The following is a 17,445-nucleotide window of genomic DNA, read 5'->3' on the forward strand; positions in this document are numbered from 1 at the left end:
AGGGACTTACGGGCGCAACGCCTCCAGCAGCAATTGGCAGCCACGCAGAGCAGGCTTTCCAGTGACACCGTGTGGGCCAAATGGTCCATGGACTCAGTCAAGCCCCAGTTCTCCTCCAGTGCACATCAGCATCCCGGCAACCTTCGAGGAGGGTCAAGGCTGCCACTCGTTCAGTGATGATGGATCTCCAGCATAGAATCACCCATGCCCCATGACCAACCTTGTCTCCTGAGACAGAGGTGAGTTACGGAGGGTGCACAATGGATCCTTGGGGGGCGGGGGTAGGGAAAGGGATAACAAAACACACCTTCCGGGGGTCACCCCTCAGGCCTTCAGGAAGTGAAGGTGACAGGCATTGTGGTGGCTGTAAAGGGGAGGGGAGGGAGTGGGAGCAGGAGGGAGCAGCACCCCCTCAAAGGCAATGTTGCCAGTGGGTCTCCCCACCACATCAGGCATGGGGCTGATAGGGAGTCTTTCCCTCGGCCTAGGTGCCTGTGAAGGGCTATATAAACCCCACACTGTCACAGAAGGGGTTAAACTGCTGCCGTAATCTGGACTGGCCATATCCTCCACACCTGCAAACCATGCCAGGACTGGAGCAGGAGTTAACAGGAGAGACCTACTCTACTCAGAGGGGGACAACCCTGGGAAGGGAACAGTCTGTAGAGGATCTCCAGCCCCAAAGAGAGGGCTGGCAACATTCAGGGCTCTGCCTTACCCGAGGGAGGCCCAGCAGTTTGGCACCAGTTCGATGGGCTGGACAGTCTCTCACTGGGGGATGCCAGCAGCCTGGCACATGGAATAGATACGGGGTGGCCTGGGGAGCAGGAAGCGGGGCAGCATCCCAGACAGCACACCGAGAAGGGAAATGGAGAGGGGACGAGGGGCACTGCAGTGAACTCAGCACCCGTCCTGAAAGCCATTGGCAGAAAGTTGTCCTCTCCCTGGCCTACGGGGGTTAGCAGTGACACAGAGATCCCTTGGCAAAGGGTCACTTGGTCTTTGCCAGCAGTTCTCACCTGAGACCTGACAAACCCATCACACCAAACACATCTCTCTGAGGATGGTCATGTGAGGTGTCTCCAGAAAGCTCGTAACTGCTCAAGACTCATAACGACTGAGAGATCAATGTATGGGTCATATGTAACGAAAGAAGTGTTTATATTGAAAATTTACTTTATGGACTTGGAATGGAAAATCAATCACTGAGAGGTAACAGGTCCCGGGACTGGCCCATCCACCCAAGAGGGAATTGTCACTTCTCACGAGTCAGCTGGCAAGGTAACACAGTGCTCAAGTGACCAGCCTTGCTCCCTCCCAAACTATCAATGGAAAACCATGGGGGCACCACCAAACAACTGAAACTGGGGTCGGGGAGCTCAAGGTAACACAAATTTAATCATCTGAATTCCAAAATATGAATAGTTTAAAGGTAGATGTCACCCGTGTATGGTATGGAGGGGCAGGCCAGAGTGTACAGGGGAGGGGCAGACTGGGCAGAGCTGGACCAGGGGCAGGAGGCCCAGCTGGAAGTAGCAGTGAGGGACCCAGCTCAGTGTGCAGATCAAGCTACCTCAGGTCCAAGGTAACATGCACCAGACCATATGCAGCTGTTGCCTGTAATACGTGTGTGCAGCGCCTAGGACAGCTGACAGCTACTGGGTCCTACAGTGCTCAGAGAGGGCTGGAGGGGATGGACAAGAAGGGGAGACAGAGCTGGAAATGGTGGCAGGAGGAGGAGGTGGAGAAGGAGAGAGGCATTGGAAAGCATGACCATTATTCCCATTCCACCATAAGAAAAAGAACAGGAGAGGGAAGCAGCACTTTAGAATCACCCAGCAGCTGTCAGGGTTCCCTCCCCACTCTGAGCTCTAGGGTACAGATGTGGGGACCCGCATGAAAGACCCCCTATTTCTACTAGCTTAGGTTAAAAACTTCCCCAAGGTACAAATTCCTTTTGTCCTTGGACGGTATGCTGCCACCACCAAGTGATTTAAACAAACATTCAGGGAGGGCCTAGGGGAATTGCTTGTGTGACTTGTGGTTAGCCAGTGGGGTAAAACCAAAGTCCTCTCTCTCTGGCTGGTTTGGTTTGTGTATTTTCCCCCTGTTTACCAGAGATCAATCTTGGGACCAATCTTATTCAGCATTTTTATTAGTGACCTTGGCACAAAAAGTGGGGGTGACACAAAGTTGGGAGGGATTGCCAACATGGAGGAGGCCAGGAATATCATCCAAGATCTGCATGACCTTGAAGAAAGCTGGAGTAATAGAAATGGGATGAAAATTAATAGTGCAAAATTATTCACTTAGAGACCAATAACAAGAATTTTTGCAATTAGCTGGGGACTTATCAGTTGGAAGTGACAGAGGAGGAAAAAGACCTAGGTGTATTGGTTGACCACAGGATAATTATGAGCTGCCAATGGGACACGGCCGTGAAATAGGTTAATGCAGTCCTAGGATGCATCAGGCGAGGTATTTCCAGTAGACACAGGGAAGGGTTAGTCCTGTTATACAAGGTACCGATGAGACCTCATCTGAAATACTGTGGGCCATTCTGGTCTCCCATGTTTAAGAAGGATGAATTCAAAGTGGAACTGGTGCAGAGAAGAGCTACTAGGATGACCCGAGGAATGGAAAACCTGCCTTATGAGAAGAGACTCAAAGAGCTTGGCTTGTTTAGCCGAACCAAAAGAAGGCTGAGGGGAGATAGGATTGCTCTCTATACATACATCACAAGGATAAATACCAGGGAAGGAGAGGAGTTATTTAGGTTAAGCACCAATGTTGACCCTAGAACAAATGGATACTGGCCATCAGTAAGTTTTGGCTTGAAATCAGGCGAAGGTTTCTAACCATCGAAGTGAAGTTTTGGAACAGCCTCCCAAGGGGAGCAGTGGGGGCAAAAAAACCCACTGGTTTCCAGACTGAGCTGGATACCTTTATGGAGGGGATGGTACGATGGGACTGCCTACAATGCCATGTAGCTGATCTGCGACTGCTAGCAGCAAATATCTCCAAAGTTTCTCCCCAAATGCTCTAAGAAAAATTGAGCAACTTACTTCAGCTCTCTGAGCTTCAGTTTCCCCATCTGTAAAACGGAGAGCAGCCGCCCACCATTTCCCGATTTAGCCTTTGGGGTTTTTGTGGCAAGGACCCGCGGTCGCTGTGGGCACGTCTACCCTGCAGGTGGGCACCGGCGGCCGGCCCGTGCCCGCGGACAGGGGCTCACAGGGCTCAGGCTGCGGGGCTGTTGAATGGGGGCGTCGATGGTCCGGCTTGGGCTGCAGCCCAAGGCCCGGCCCCCTCCCACCTCGCAGGGTCCTCCAGCCCGAGCCCAGACCCCTGCCCTGCCCTGAACCAGCCCCTTCGCCCGAGCCCTGGGCGCCCGAGCCGGCGGCATGGGCCAGCGGCGGGCGTCGAATGGCAGGTGGGGGTACCCGGGGGGTCTGCGCAGCCCCTGTCCCAAGGGGGCCCCGACCTCGACAGGGTCTGTGCAGAGCCCGGCGCGACAGGGGCCCGACCTCAGCCGGGGGCTCCGCCGCTCCCGGACCCTGGATTTTGTGGGGGGCCCTGCAGCACCTGGGGGGGGCACCCGGGCTCCCCCTCGCTGCTGTGGAGACAGAAAGGGGGCAGGGCGGGAGCGGGGGGGTCCCAGGGGAGGGGGCAGCGGTAAATCCGAGGGGATCTCAGCCCCCCCCCGCCTCTCCCTGCTCCCCGGGGGGGGCCCCGGCTCCTCCCCCCCCCGGGCCACGTCCGGGCTGCGCCGAGATTTCCCCCGGTCTCCCCCCACCCCCCTTCTCCTGCCCCCCCGGTCTCCCCCCGCCCCCCTTCTCCTGCCCCCCCCTCTCTCCCCCCGCCCCCCTTCTCCTGCCGCCCCCGGTCTCCCCCCGCCCCCCTTCTCCTGCCCCCCCCGCCCGGTCTCCCCCCGCCCCCCTTCTCCTGCCCCCCCAGTCTCCCCCCGCCCCCCTTCTCCTGCCCCCCTTCTCCTGCCGCCCCCGGTCTCCCCCCGCCCCCCTTCTCCTGCCGCCCCCGGTCTCTCCCCGCCCCCCTTCTCCTGCCCCCCCGGTCTCCCCCCGCCCCCCTTCTCCTGCCCCCCCCGGTCTCCCCCCTTCTCCTGCCCCCCCGTCTCCCCCCGCCCCCCATCTCCTGACCCCCCGGTCTCCCCCCGCCCCCCTTCTCCTGCCCCCCCCGGTCTCCCCCCGCCCCCCTTCTCCTGCCCCCCCGTCTCCCCCCGCCCCCCATCTCCTGACCCCCCCGGTCACCCCCCGCCCCCCTTCTCCTGCCCCCCCGGTCTCCCCCCGCCCCCCTTCTCCTGCCGCCCCCGCCCCCCTTCTCCTGCCCCCCCGGTCTCCCCCCGCCCCCCTTCTCCTGCCCCCCCCGGTCACCCCCCGCCCCCCTTCTCCTGCCCCCCCGGTCTCCCCCCGCCCCCCTTCTCCTGCCGCCCCCGCCCCCCTTCTCCTGCCCCCCCGGTCTCCCCCCGCCCCCCTTCTCCTGCCCCCCCCGGTCTCCCCCCGCCCCCCTTCTCCTGCCCCCCCGGTCTCCCCCCGCCCCCCTTCTCCTGCCCCCCCGTCTCCCCCCCGCCCCCCATCTCCTGACCCCCCGGGGCTCGCTCCGGTACCTGGAGGCTGCAGCGCCGCAGCGGGGCGGGCGGAGCCCGGGGCGGCCCCAGGGCGGCTCCGGCGGGAGCGGGGCCCGGGCCGGGCACGGGGGGGTTAACGAAGGTCTCGCGCCGCCCCCCCCGCCCCCGCGATCTGCGCATGCCCAGAGCTCCAACGGCCAAACCGCTCCCCGGCCCCGCGCGAGCCCAGCCCGGCTCCGCCTCCCCCTCTGACGTCACTTCCGCTCCCGGGAGACTCAGGAACTACATCTCCCAGCCTGCCCCGGGCGCCGCTTCCGCCTCAGTCCCCAGTTTCAATGCCCGTCTCCTCCCAGAGCCCCCCCACCCCCGACTTTGGGGGCCTTTCTCTTCTATAGGGTCCTATTACCCCCCACCCCCCACCCCCGACTTTGGGGCCTTTCTCTTCTATAGGGTCCTATTACCCCCCACCCCCCACCCCCGACTTCGGGGCCTTTCTCTTCAAAGGGGTCCTATTACCCCCCCACCCCCGACTTTGGGGCCTTTCTCTTCAATAGGGTCCTATTACCCCCCACCCCCCACCCCCGACTTTGGGGCCTTTCTCTTCAAAGGGGTCCTATTACCCCCCCACCCCCACCCCCGACTTCGGGGCCTTTCTCTTCAATAGGGTCCTATTACCCCCCACCCCCCACCCCCGACTTTGGGGCCTTTCTCTTCAATAGGGTCCTATTACCCCCCACCCCCCACCCCCGACTTTGGGGCCTTTCTCTTCAATGGGGTCCTATTACCCCCCCACCCCCACCCCCGACTTCGGGGCCTTTCTCTTCAATGGGGTCCTATTACCCCCCACCCCCCACCCCCGACTTTGGGGCCTTTCTCTTCAATAGGGTCCTATTACCCCCCCACCCCCGACTTTGGAGCCTTTCTCTTCTATAGGGTCCTATTACCCCCCACCCCCCACCCCCGACTTTGGGGCCTTTCTCTTCAATAGGGTCCTATTACCCCCCACCCCCCACCCCCGACTTCGGGGCCTTTCTCTTCAATAGGGTCCTATTACCCCCCACCCCCACCCCCGACTTTGGGGGCCTTTCTCTTCAATAGGGTCCTATTACCCCCCACCCCCACCCCCGACTTTGGGGCCTTTCTCTTCTATAGGGTCCTATTACCCCCCACCCCCCACCCCCGACTTCGGGGCCTTTCTCTTCAAAGGGGTCCTATTACCCCCCACCCCCACCCCCGACTTTGGGGCCTTTCTCTTCAATAGGGTCCTATTACCCCCCACCCCCACCCCCGACTTTGGGGGCCTTTCTCTTCAATAGGGTCCTATTACCCCCCACCCCCGCCCCCGACTTTGGGGCCTTTCTCTTCTATAGGGTCCTATTACCCCCCACCCCCCACCCCCGACTTCGGGGCCTTTCTCTTCAAAGGGGTCCTATTACCCCCCCACCCCCGACTTTGGGGCCTTTCTCTTCAATAGGGTCCTATTACCCCCCCACCCCCCACCCCCGACTTTGGGGCCTTTCTCTTCAAAGGGGTCCTATTACCCCCCCACCCCCACCCCCGACTTCGGGGCCTTTCTCTTCAATAGGGTCCTATTACCCCCCACCCCCCACCCCCGACTTTGGGGCCTTTCTCTTCAATAGGGTCCTATTACCCCCCACCCCCCACCCCCGACTTTGGGGCCTTTCTCTTCAATGGGGTCCTATTACCCCCCCACCCCCACCCCCGACTTCGGGGCCTTTCTCTTCAATGGGGTCCTATTACCCCCCACCCCCCACCCCCGACTTTGGGGCCTTTCTCTTCAATAGGGTCCTATTACCCCCCCACCCCCGACTTTGGAGCCTTTCTCTTCTATAGGGTCCTATTACCCCCCACCCCCCACCCCCGACTTCGGGGCCTTTCTCTTCAATAGGGTCCTATTACCCCCCACCCCCCACCCCCGACTTCGGGGCCTTTCTCTTCAATAGGGTCCTATTACCCCCCACCCCCACCCCCGACTTTGGGGCCTTTCTCTTCTATAGGGTCCTATTACCCCCCACCCCCCACCCCCGACTTTGGGGCCTTTCTCTTCTATAGGGTCCTATTACCCCCCACCCCCCACCCCCGACTTCGGGGCCTTTCTCTTCAAAGGGGTCCTATTACCCCCCCACCCCCGACTTTGGGGCCTTTCTCTTCAATAGGGTCCTATTACCCCCCCACCCCCCACCCCCGACTTTGGGGCCTTTCTCTTCAAAGGGGTCCTATTACCCCCCCACCCCCACCCCCGACTTCGGGGCCTTTCTCTTCAATAGGGTCCTATTACCCCCCACCCCCCACCCCCGACTTTGGGGCCTTTCTCTTCAATAGGGTCCTATTACCCCCCACCCCCCACCCCCGACTTTGGGGCCTTTCTCTTCAATGGGGTCCTATTACCCCCCCACCCCCACCCCCGACTTCGGGGCCTTTCTCTTCAATGGGGTCCTATTACCCCCCACCCCCCACCCCCGACTTTGGGGCCTTTCTCTTCAATAGGGTCCTATTACCCCCCCACCCCCGACTTTGGAGCCTTTCTCTTCTATAGGGTCCTATTACCCCCCACCCCCCACCCCCGACTTTGGGGCCTTTCTCTTCAATAGGGTCCTATTACCCCCCACCCCCCACCCCCGACTTCGGGGCCTTTCTCTTCAATAGGGTCCTATTACCCCCCACCCCCACCCCCGACTTTGGGGGCCTTTCTCTTCAATAGGGTCCTATTACCCCCCACCCCCACCCCCGACTTTGGGGCCTTTCTCTTCTATAGGGTCCTATTACCCCCCACCCCCCACCCCCGACTTCGGGAACTTTCTCTTCAAAGGGGTCCTATTACCCCCCACCCCCACCCCCGACTTTGGGGCCTTTCTCTTCAATAGGGTCCTATTACCCCCCACCCCCACCCCCGACTTTGGGGGCCTTTCTCTTCAATAGGGTCCTATTACCCCCCACCCCCACCCCCGACTTTGGGGCCTTTCTCTTCTATAGGGTCCTATTACCCCCCACCCCCCACCCCCGACTTCGGGGCCTTTCTCTTCAAAGGGGTCCTATTACCCCCCCACCCCCGACTTTGGGGCCTTTCTCTTCAATAGGGTCCTATTACCCCCCCACCCCCCACCCCCGACTTTGGGGCCTTTCTCTTCAAAGGGGTCCTATTACCCCCCCACCCCCACCCCCGACTTTGGGGCCTTTCTCTTCAATGGGGTCCTATTACCCCCCCACCCCCACCCCCGACTTCGGGGCCTTTCTCTTCAATGGGGTCCTATTACCCCCCACCCCCCACCCCCGACTTTGGGGCCTTTCTCTTCAATAGGGTCCTATTACCCCCCCACCCCCGACTTTGGAGCCTTTCTCTTCTATAGGGTCCTATTACCCCCCACCCCCCACCCCCGACTTTGGGGCCTTTCTCTTCAATAGGGTCCTATTACCCCCCACCCCCCACCCCCGACTTCGGGGCCTTTCTCTTCAATAGGGTCCTATTACCCCCCACCCCCAACCCCGACTTTGGGGGCCTTTCTCTTCAATAGGGTCCTATTACCCCCCACCCCCACCCCCGACTTTGGGGCCTTTCTCTTCTATAGGGTCCTATTACCCCCCACCCCCCACCCCCGACTTCGGGGCCTTTCTCTTCAAAGGGGTCCTATTACCCCCCCACCCCCACCCCCGACTTTGGGGCCTTTCTCTTCAATAGGGTCCTATTACCCCCCCACCCCCCACCCCCGACTTTGGGGCCTTTCTCTTCAAAGGGGTCCTATTACCCCCCCACCCCCACCCCCGACTTCGGGGCCTTTCTCTTCAATAGGGTCCTATTACCCCCCACCCCCCACCCCCGACTTTGGGGCCTTTCTCTTCAATAGGGTCCTATTACCCCCCACCCCCCACCCCCGACTTTGGGGCCTTTCTCTTCAATGGGGTCCTATTACCCCCCACCCCCACCCCCGACTTTGGGGCCTTTCTCTTCAATAGGGTCCTATTACCCCCCCACCCCCACCCCCGACTTCGGGGCCTTTCTCTTCAATAGGGTCCTATTACCCCCCCACCCCCACCCCCGACTTTGGGGCCTTTCTCTTCAATAGGGTCCTATTACCCCCCCACCCCCCACCCCCGACTTTGGGGCCTTTCTCTTCAATGGGGTCCTATTACCCCCCACCCCCCACCCCCGACTTTGGGGCCTTTCTCTTCAATAGGGTCCTATTACCCCCCCACCCCCGACTTTGGAGCCTTTCTCTTCTATAGGGTCCTATTACCCCCCACCCCCACCCCCAACTTTGGGGCCTTTCTCTTCAATAGGGTCCTATTACCCCCCCACCCCCCACCCCCGACTTTGGGGCCTTTCTCTTCAATATGGTCCTATTACCCCCCACCCCCGACTTTGGGGCCTTTCTCTTCTATAGGGTCCTATTACCCCCCACCCCCCACCCCCGACTTTGGGGCCTTTCTCTTCAATAGGGTCCTATTACCCTCCCACCCCACCCCCGACTTTGGGGCCTTTCTCTTCAATAGGGTCCTATTACCCCCCACCCCCCACCCCCGACTTTGGGGCCTTTCTCTTCAATAGGGTCCTATTACCCCCCACCCCCGACTTTGGGGCCTTTCTCTTCAATAGGGTCCTATTACCCCCCCACCCCCACCCCCGACTTTGGGGCCTTTCTCTTCAATAGGGTCCTATTACCCCCCACCCCCCACCCCCGACTTTGGGGCCTTTCTCTTCAATAGGGTCCTATTACCCCCCCACCCCCACCCCCGACTTTGGGGCCTTTCTCTTCAATAGGGTCCTATTACCCCCCACCCCCCACCCCCGACTTTGGTGCCTTTCTCTTCAATAGGGTCCTATTACCCCCCACCCCCCACCCCCGACTTTGGGGCCTTTCTCTTCAATAGGGTCCTATTACCCCCCCACCCCCCACCCCCGACTTTGGGGCCTTTCTCTTCAATAGGGTCCTATTACCCCCCACCCCCACCCCCGACTTTGGGGCCTTTCTCTTCAATAGGGTCCTATTACCCCCCACCCCCACCCCCGACTTTGGGGCCTTTCTCTTCAATAGGGTCCTATTACCCCCCCACCCCCCACCCCCGACTTTGGGGCCTTTCTCTTCAATAGGGTCCTATTACCCCCCACCCCCCACCCCCGACTTTGGGGCCTTTCTCTTCAATAGGGTCCTATTACCCCCCCACCCCCACCCCCGACTTTGGGGCCTTTCTCTTCAATAGGGTCCTATTACCCCCCCACCCCCCACCCCCGACTTTGGGGCCTTTCTCTTCAATAGGGTCCTATTACCCCCCCACCCCCGACTTTGGGGCCTTTCTCTTCTATAGGGTCCTATTACCCCCCCACCCCCACCCCCGACTTTGGGGCCTTTCTCTTCAATAGGGTCCTATTACCCCCCCACCCCCCACCCCCGACTTTGGGGCCTTTCTCTTCAATAGGGTCCTATTACCCCCCACCCCCCACCCCCGACTTTGGGGCCTTTCTCTTCTATAGGGTCCTATTACCCCCCACCCCCCACCCCCGACTTTGGGGCCTTTCTCTTCAATGGGGTCCTATTACCCCCCACCCCCCACCCCCGACTTTGGGGCCTTTCTCTTCATTAGGGTCCTATTACCCCCCCACCCCCGACTTTGGAGCCTTTCTCTTCTATAGGGTCCTATTACCCCCCACCCCCACCCCCAACTTTGGGGCCTTTCTCTTCAATAGGGTCCTATTACCCCCCCACCCCCCACCCCCGACTTTGGGGCCTTTCTCTTCAATAGGGTCCTATTACCCCCCACCCCCCACCCCCGACTTTGGGGCCTTTCTCTTCAATAGGGTCCTATTACCCCCCCACCCCCACCCCCGACTTTGGGGCCTTTCTCTTCAATAGGGTCCTATTACCCCCCACCCCCCACCCCCGACTTTGGGGCCTTTCTCTTCAATAGGGTCCTATTACCCCCCACCCCCCACCCCCGACTTTGGGGCCTTTCTCTTCAATAGGGTCCTATTACCCCCCCACCCCCACCCCCGACTTTGGGGCCTTTCTCTTCAATAGGGTCCTATTACCCCCCACCCCCCACCCCCGACTTTGGTGCCTTTCTCTTCAATAGGGTCCTATTACCCCCCACCCCCCACCCCCGACTTTGGGGCCTTTCTCTTCAATAGGGTCCTATTACCCCCCCACCCCCCACCCCCGACTTTGGGGCCTTTCTCTTCAATAGGGTCCTATTACCCCCCACCCCCACCCCCGACTTTGGGGCCTTTCTCTTCAATAGGGTCCTATTACCCCCCACCCCCCACCCCCGACTTTGGGGCCTTTCTCTTCAATAGGGTCCTATTACCCCCCCACCCCCCACCCCCGACTTTGGGGCCTTTCTCTTCAATAGGGTCCTATTACCCCCCACCCCCACCCCCGACTTTGGGGCCTTTCTCTTCAATAGGGTCCTATTACCCCCCCACCCCCGACTTTGGGGCCTTTCTCTTCAATAGGGTCCTATTACCCCCCACCCCCCACCCCCGACTTTGGGGCCTTTCTCTTCAATAGGGTCCTATTACCCCCCCACCCCCACCCCCGACTTTGGGGCCTTTCTCTTCAATAGGGTCCTATTACCCCCCCACCCCCCACCCCCGACTTTGGGGCCTTTCTCTTCAATAGGGTCCTATTACCCCCCCACCCCCGACTTTGGGGCCTTTCTCTTCTATAGGGTCCTATTACCCCCCACCCCCCACCCCCGACTTTGGGGCCTTTCTCTTCAATGGGGTCCTATTACCCCCCCACCCCCACCCCCGACTTTGGGGCCTTTCTCTTCAATAGGGTCCTATTACCCCCCACCCCCCACCCCCGACTTTGGGGCCTTTCTCTTCAATAGGGTCCTATTACCCCCCACCCCCACCCCTGATTTTGGGGTCTTTCTCTTCAATAGGGTCCTATTACCCCCCACCCCCACCCCCGACTTTGGGGCCTTTCTCTTCTATAGGGTCCTATTACCCCCCACCCCCCACCCCCGACTTTGGGGGCCTTTCTCTTCAATAGGGTCCTATTACCCCCCCACCCCCACCCCCGACTTTGGGGGCCTTTCTCTTCTATAGGGTCCTATTACCCCCCCACCCCCACCCCCGACTTTGGGGGCCTTTCTCTTCTATAGGGTCCTATTACCCCCCCACCCCCACCCCCGACTTTGGGGCCTTTCTCTTCAATCGGGTCCTATTACCCCCCACCCCCCACCCCCGACTTTGGGGCCTTTCTCTTCAATCGGGTCCTATTACCCCCCACCCCCCACCCCCGACTTTGGGGCCTTTCTCTTCAATGGGGTCCTATTACCCCCCCACCCCCACCCCCGACTTTGGGGCCTTTCTCTTCAATAGGGTCCTATTACCCCCCACCCCCCACCCCCGACTTTGGGGCCTTTCTCTTCAATCGGGTCCTATTACCCCCCACCCCCCACCCCCGACTTTGGGGCCTTTCTCTTCAATGGGGTCCTATTACCCCCCACCCCCACCCCCGACTTTGGGGCCTTTCTCTTCAATAGGGTCCTATTACCCCCCACCCCCCACCCCCGACTTTGGGGCCTTTCTCTTCAATAGGGTCCTATTACCCCCCACCCCCACCCCTGATTTTGGGGTCTTTCTCCTCAATAGGGTCCTATTATCCCCCACCCCCACCCCCGACTTTGGGGCCTTTCTCTTCTATAGGGTCCTATTACCCCCCACCCCCGACTTTGGGGGCCTTTCTCTTCAATAGGGTCCTATTACCCCCCCACCCCCACCCCCGACTTTGGGGGCCTTTCTCTTCTATAGGGTCCTATTACCCCCCCACCCCCACCCCCGACTTTGGGGGCCTTTCTCTTCTATAGGGTCCTATTACCCCCCACCCCCGACTTTGGGGGCCTTTCTCTTCAATAGGGTCCTATTACCCCCCCACCCCCACCCCCGACTTTGGGGGCCTTTCTCTTCAATAGGGTCCTATTACCCCCCCACCCCCACCCCCGACTTTGGGGCCTTTCTCTTCAATAGGGTCCTATTACCCCCCCACCCCCACCCCCGACTTTGGGGCCTTTCTCTTCAATAGGGTCCTATTACCCCCCCACCCCCCACCCCCGACTTTGGGGCCTTTCTCTTCTATAGGGTCCTATTACCCCCCCACCCCCACCCCCGACTTTGGGGCCTTTCTCTTCAATAGGGTCCTATTACCCCCCACCCCCGACTTTGGGGCCTTTCTCTTCAATAGGGTCCTATTACCCCCCACCCCCCACCCCCGACTTTGGGGCCTTTCTCTTCAATAGGGTCCTATTACCCCCCCACCCCCACCCCCGACTTTGGGGCCTTTCTCTTCAATAGGGTCCTATTACCCCCCACCCCCCACCCCCGACTTTGGGGCCTTTCTCTTCAATAGGGTCCTATTACCCCCCACCCCCCACCCCCGACTTTGGGGCCTTTCTCTTCTATAGGGTCCTATTACCCCCCACCCCCCACCCCCGACTTTGGGGCCTTTCTCTTCAATGGGGTCCTATTACCCCCCCACCCCCACCCCCGACTTTGGGGCCTTTCTCTTCAATAGGGTCCTATTACCCCCCACCCCCCACCCCCGACTTTGGGGCCTTTCTCTTCAATAGGGTCCTATTACCCCCCACCCCCACCCCTGATTTTGGGGTCTTTCTCTTCAATAGGGTCCTATTACCCCCCACCCCCACCCCCGACTTTGGGGCCTTTCTCTTCTATAGGGTCCTATTACCCCCCACCCCCCACCCCCGACTTTGGGGGCCTTTCTCTTCAATAGGGTCCTATTACCCCCCCACCCCCACCCCCGACTTTGGGGGCCTTTCTCTTCTATAGGGTCCTATTACCCCCCCACCCCCAACCCCGACTTTGGGGGCCTTTCTCTTCTATAGGGTCCTATTACCCCCCACCCCCCACCCCCGACTTTGGGGCCTTTCTCTTCAATCGGGTCCTATTACCCCCCACCCCCCACCCCCGACTTTGGGGCCTTTCTCTTCAATGGGGTCCTATTACCCCCCCACCCCCACCCCCGACTTTGGGGCCTTTCTCTTCAATGGGGTCCTATTACCCCCCACCCCCCACCCCCGACTTTGGGGCCTTTCTCTTCAATCGGGTCCTATTACCCCCCACCCCCACCCCCGACTTTGGGGCCTTTCTCTTCAATGGGGTCCTATTACCCCCCCACCCCCACCCCCGACTTTGGGGCCTTTCTCTTCAATGGGGTCCTATTACCCCCCACCCCCCACCCCCGACTTTGGGGCCTTTCTCTTCAATGGGGTCCTATTACCCCCCCACCCCCACCCCCGACTTTGGGGCCTTTCTCTTCAATAGGGTCCTATTACCCCCCACCCCCCACCCCCGACTTTGGGGCCTTTCTCTTCAATAGGGTCCTATTACCCCCCACCCCCACCCCTGATTTTGGGGTCTTTCTCTTCAATAGGGTCCTATTACCCCCCACCCCCACCCCCGACTTTGGGGCCTTTCTCTTCTATAGGGTCCTATTACCCCCCACCCCCCACCCCCGACTTTGGGGGCCTTTCTCTTCAATAGGGTCCTATTACCCCCCCACCCCCGACTTTGGGGGCCTTTCTCTTCTATAGGGTCCTATTACCCCCCCACCCCCACCCCCGACTTTGGGGGCCTTTCTCTTCTATAGGGTCCTATTACCCCCCACCCCCACCCCCGACTTTGGGGGCCTTTCTCTTCTATAGGGTCCTATTACCCCCCCACCCCCACCCCCGACTTTGGGGGCCTTTCTCTTCAATAGGGTCCTATTACCCCCCACCCCCCACCCCCGACTTTGGGGGCCTTTCTCTTCTATAGGGTCCTATTACCCCCCCACCCCCACCCCCGACTTTGGGGGCCTTTCTCTTCTATAGGGTCCTATTACCCCCCACCCCCGACTTTGGGGGCCTTTCTCTTCAATAGGGTCCTATTACCCCCCACCCCCGACTTTGGGGGCCTTTCTCTTCAATAGGGTCCTATTACCCCCCACCCCAGACTTTGGGGGTCTTTCTCTTCAATAGGGTCCTATTACCCCCCCACCCCCACCCCTGATTTTGGGGCCTTTCTCTTCAATAGGGTCCTATTACCCCCCCACCCCCACCCCTGATTTTCAGGCCTTTCTCTTCAATAGGGTCCTATTACCCCCCCACCCCCCACCCCTGATTTTGGGGCCTTTCTCTTCAATAGGGTCCTATTACCCCCCACCCCTGATTTTGGGGCCTTTCTCTTCAATAGGGTCCTATTACCCCCCCACCCCCACCCCTGACTTTGGGGCCTTTCTCTTCTATAGGGTCCTATTACCCTATTTCTCCTATTACCCCCCCCCTGATTTTGGGGCCTTTCTCTTCAATAGGGTCCTATTACCCCCCCACCCCCCACCCCTGATTTTGGGGTCTTTCTCTTCAATAGGGTCCTATTAGACACCCACTCCCCACCCCTGATTTTGGGGTCTTTCTCTTCAATAGGGTCCTATTACCCCCCCACCCCTGATTTTGGGGTCTTTCTCTTCAATAGGGTCCTATTACCCCCCCACTCCCCACCCCTGATTTTGGGGTCTTTCTCTTCAATAGGGTCCTATTACCCCCCCACTCCCCACCCCTGATTTTGGGGTCTTTCTCTGCAATAGGGTCCTATTACCCCCCCACCTCCCACCCCTGATTTGGGGGCCTTTCTCTTCTATAGGGTCCTATTACCCCCCCACCCCCACCCCTGATTTTGGGGCCTTTCTCTGCAATAGGGTCCTATTACCCCCCCACCTCCCACCCCTGATTTTGGGGTCTTTCTCTTCTATAGGGTCCTATTACCCACCCCCACCCCCGCGTCCCGATTTTTCACAGTTTGATGCCTGGTCACCCTGCCCTGCCCCATCTCTCTGCGGGGATGGGGGGCATGTGGGACTGTTCACCCTGCCCTGCCCCCTGGCTGCTGGGATGGGGGGGGGTGGGACTGTGCCAACCCCCCTACCTGCCTCCCCCGTGACCGGCCCCCCTCCCCCGGGGACGATGGGGCTGTCAGCAGGCCGTTGCTCTTCCAGGGGCTGGTGACCGTCGAGGCGGTGGCTGTGAATGTCGCTGCGTCAGAGGGGGCCGAGCTGGAGCCCGCGCAGCCCTCTGCAGCGACGTCCTGCAGGAGAGCTACGAGACCGTGACCTCGCTGGGTAAGGGATTCCCGGCCCCTCCGTTCTTATCAGGGGACATGCAGCGTCAGGGTTCACCTCGCCCCCACAATGCAACCTTAACTCTGCCCTGGACAAGAACGCACCCGTGTGCGCCTTTATTGACACCACCTACAACACTCGGCACGGCAATGAGGAATCCCTGTTCCTTCAAGTTGGACGTGCACCTCTCTTTGTGCCTCAGTCCCAGCTCTGCCCGGCTGCTCCAACAATTCCCTCCTCCTCCGTTCCGTGAAAGCTACAGCTGACAGGGTGCCCACAGCGGGAGGGTGTGCAGATAAATGCTGGTATTCAAATCTGTACAACACAAACAATGGCATGTTCTTTTCCTCATTCCTCCTCTTGATTATTCCCCAATACATTGCAAGGCCGAGAGATACTATTAGGTCATCTAGTCTGATCTCTTCTATGATACGGGTCATACAGTTTCATCTAGTTACCATTCTAATGAGCTGAATACTTCCTGTTTTGATGAAAACATCTTCCAGAAAGGCATCCAGTCCTGCTTCAAAGACTTCAGGAGATGGAAAATTTGCTAATTCCCTGGGTAGATGCTCCAAGAAACGCAGTGTCCGCCGTTTCTAAAGAAGTGCTTGGAGAGGGTTTCTCATGTGACTGAGTGGCCTACCGGCTAAGGCACCTGACTTTGGACCAGGTGATTGAGGGTTCGAGTCTCTTCGAGGTTCTGCTTGTGCAGTTCTCCCTTTGGGCTGGAAGTGCTGCTCTCTTCAGGGCCAGAACCTCTTCTTGGCCACTCAGGCCAATGCTCTGGTTCCGCTAGAGCCCCAGGAAGGAGTTGCGGGTAGGTCTTCCAGTCTAGCCTTTGCTATTCCTGACTTGCCAAAGACAATGGGTGGATGCCCAGGCTAGTGTGTAGAGCAGTTTCCCTCTTCCCAGTGTGTGCCCGTCCCTGTGCTTGAGGGGGCTAAATAGCACCTTTGGAACCTGGGTTTTTTGCTGCTTCTCGCCAGCTGGGGAAAAGCCTCTTGGGGAAAAGTCTCCTGCCCCACTGCAAAAGTGAGCACTTGGAGTGGGAACAGTCAGAGGCCCCACCAAGGAGGTGGCCCTGCTTTCCTACTGTCTTCTGATGTTGGCCAGAGAGCATCAGCAGCCACCCCACATGCTGGTCTGCGGGTGGTGTTCAGTGGGTGTTTGGCATTGCCAAGGAGCAGGCTGGCTGGGTTTCTTTGCGACTGTCAGCTGGCCATGCATAAGCATGGTTCTCCTTGCCCTTGGTCACTCTGTAGCTTTTAAGCCTTCCCTTGGAGCTGTCAGCACCAGCCACCTGTGCTCTAGGTGCCCACAGGAGGAGAGGTGCGCTGGGCGCCAGCCTGGGACTCTTCCTCCCTCCTGCCTAGCCCTGACTAGGAAGCCTAGCCCTGGCACTCCTTTCTTTAAGCACCAGGTGGGCAAGAGGAAAAGTGTGGCAGCAAGCAAAAGGGCCAAACTTGTGGGCATCAGGTGAAGCAGCGAGAATCCCAACCATCAGGTCAAACCGCAGGATTGCAGGCATCGGTAGCCAGGGTGGCAAGTTCTAGAGGCCCAACCCACTGCGACCATCCTGTCACGCCATCCCGACCGAAGACCTGGCTGTGGTGGGCGAGAGTCACCCAGCTGGAGGGAAAAGACTCACTCTTTCACAGCTGGAGACAGGGAAGGTGAGCACTTCAAGTGCCAGGGCTTTGCCGCAAGCAAAGAGGAGGTCCC

General features: G+C 59.6%; 2 protein-coding genes across 2 annotated transcripts in view; both read right to left on the reverse strand.

Moving 5' to 3' along the window:
- The window catches only part of LOC125628627 (uncharacterized), a 53,766-nt gene extending 48,988 nt beyond the window's left edge, over positions 1 to 4,778 (reverse strand). Inside the window, exon 1 of the mRNA XM_075123943.1 lies at positions 4,625 to 4,778. Coding sequence (XP_074980044.1) covers positions 4,625 to 4,765 — 141 coding nt within the window. The 5' untranslated portion in view covers positions 4,766 to 4,778. The remainder of the gene's footprint in view (positions 1 to 4,624) is intronic.
- Positions 1 to 17,445, reverse strand: part of LOC125628610 (uncharacterized) — a 49,480-nt gene that overhangs the window by 11,012 nt on the left and 21,023 nt on the right. The window lies entirely within an intron of this gene.

Source organism: Caretta caretta, chromosome 28 (assembly GCF_965140235.1).
Source record: "Caretta caretta isolate rCarCar2 chromosome 28, rCarCar1.hap1, whole genome shotgun sequence".
Taxonomy (NCBI): Eukaryota; Metazoa; Chordata; order Testudines; family Cheloniidae; genus Caretta; species Caretta caretta.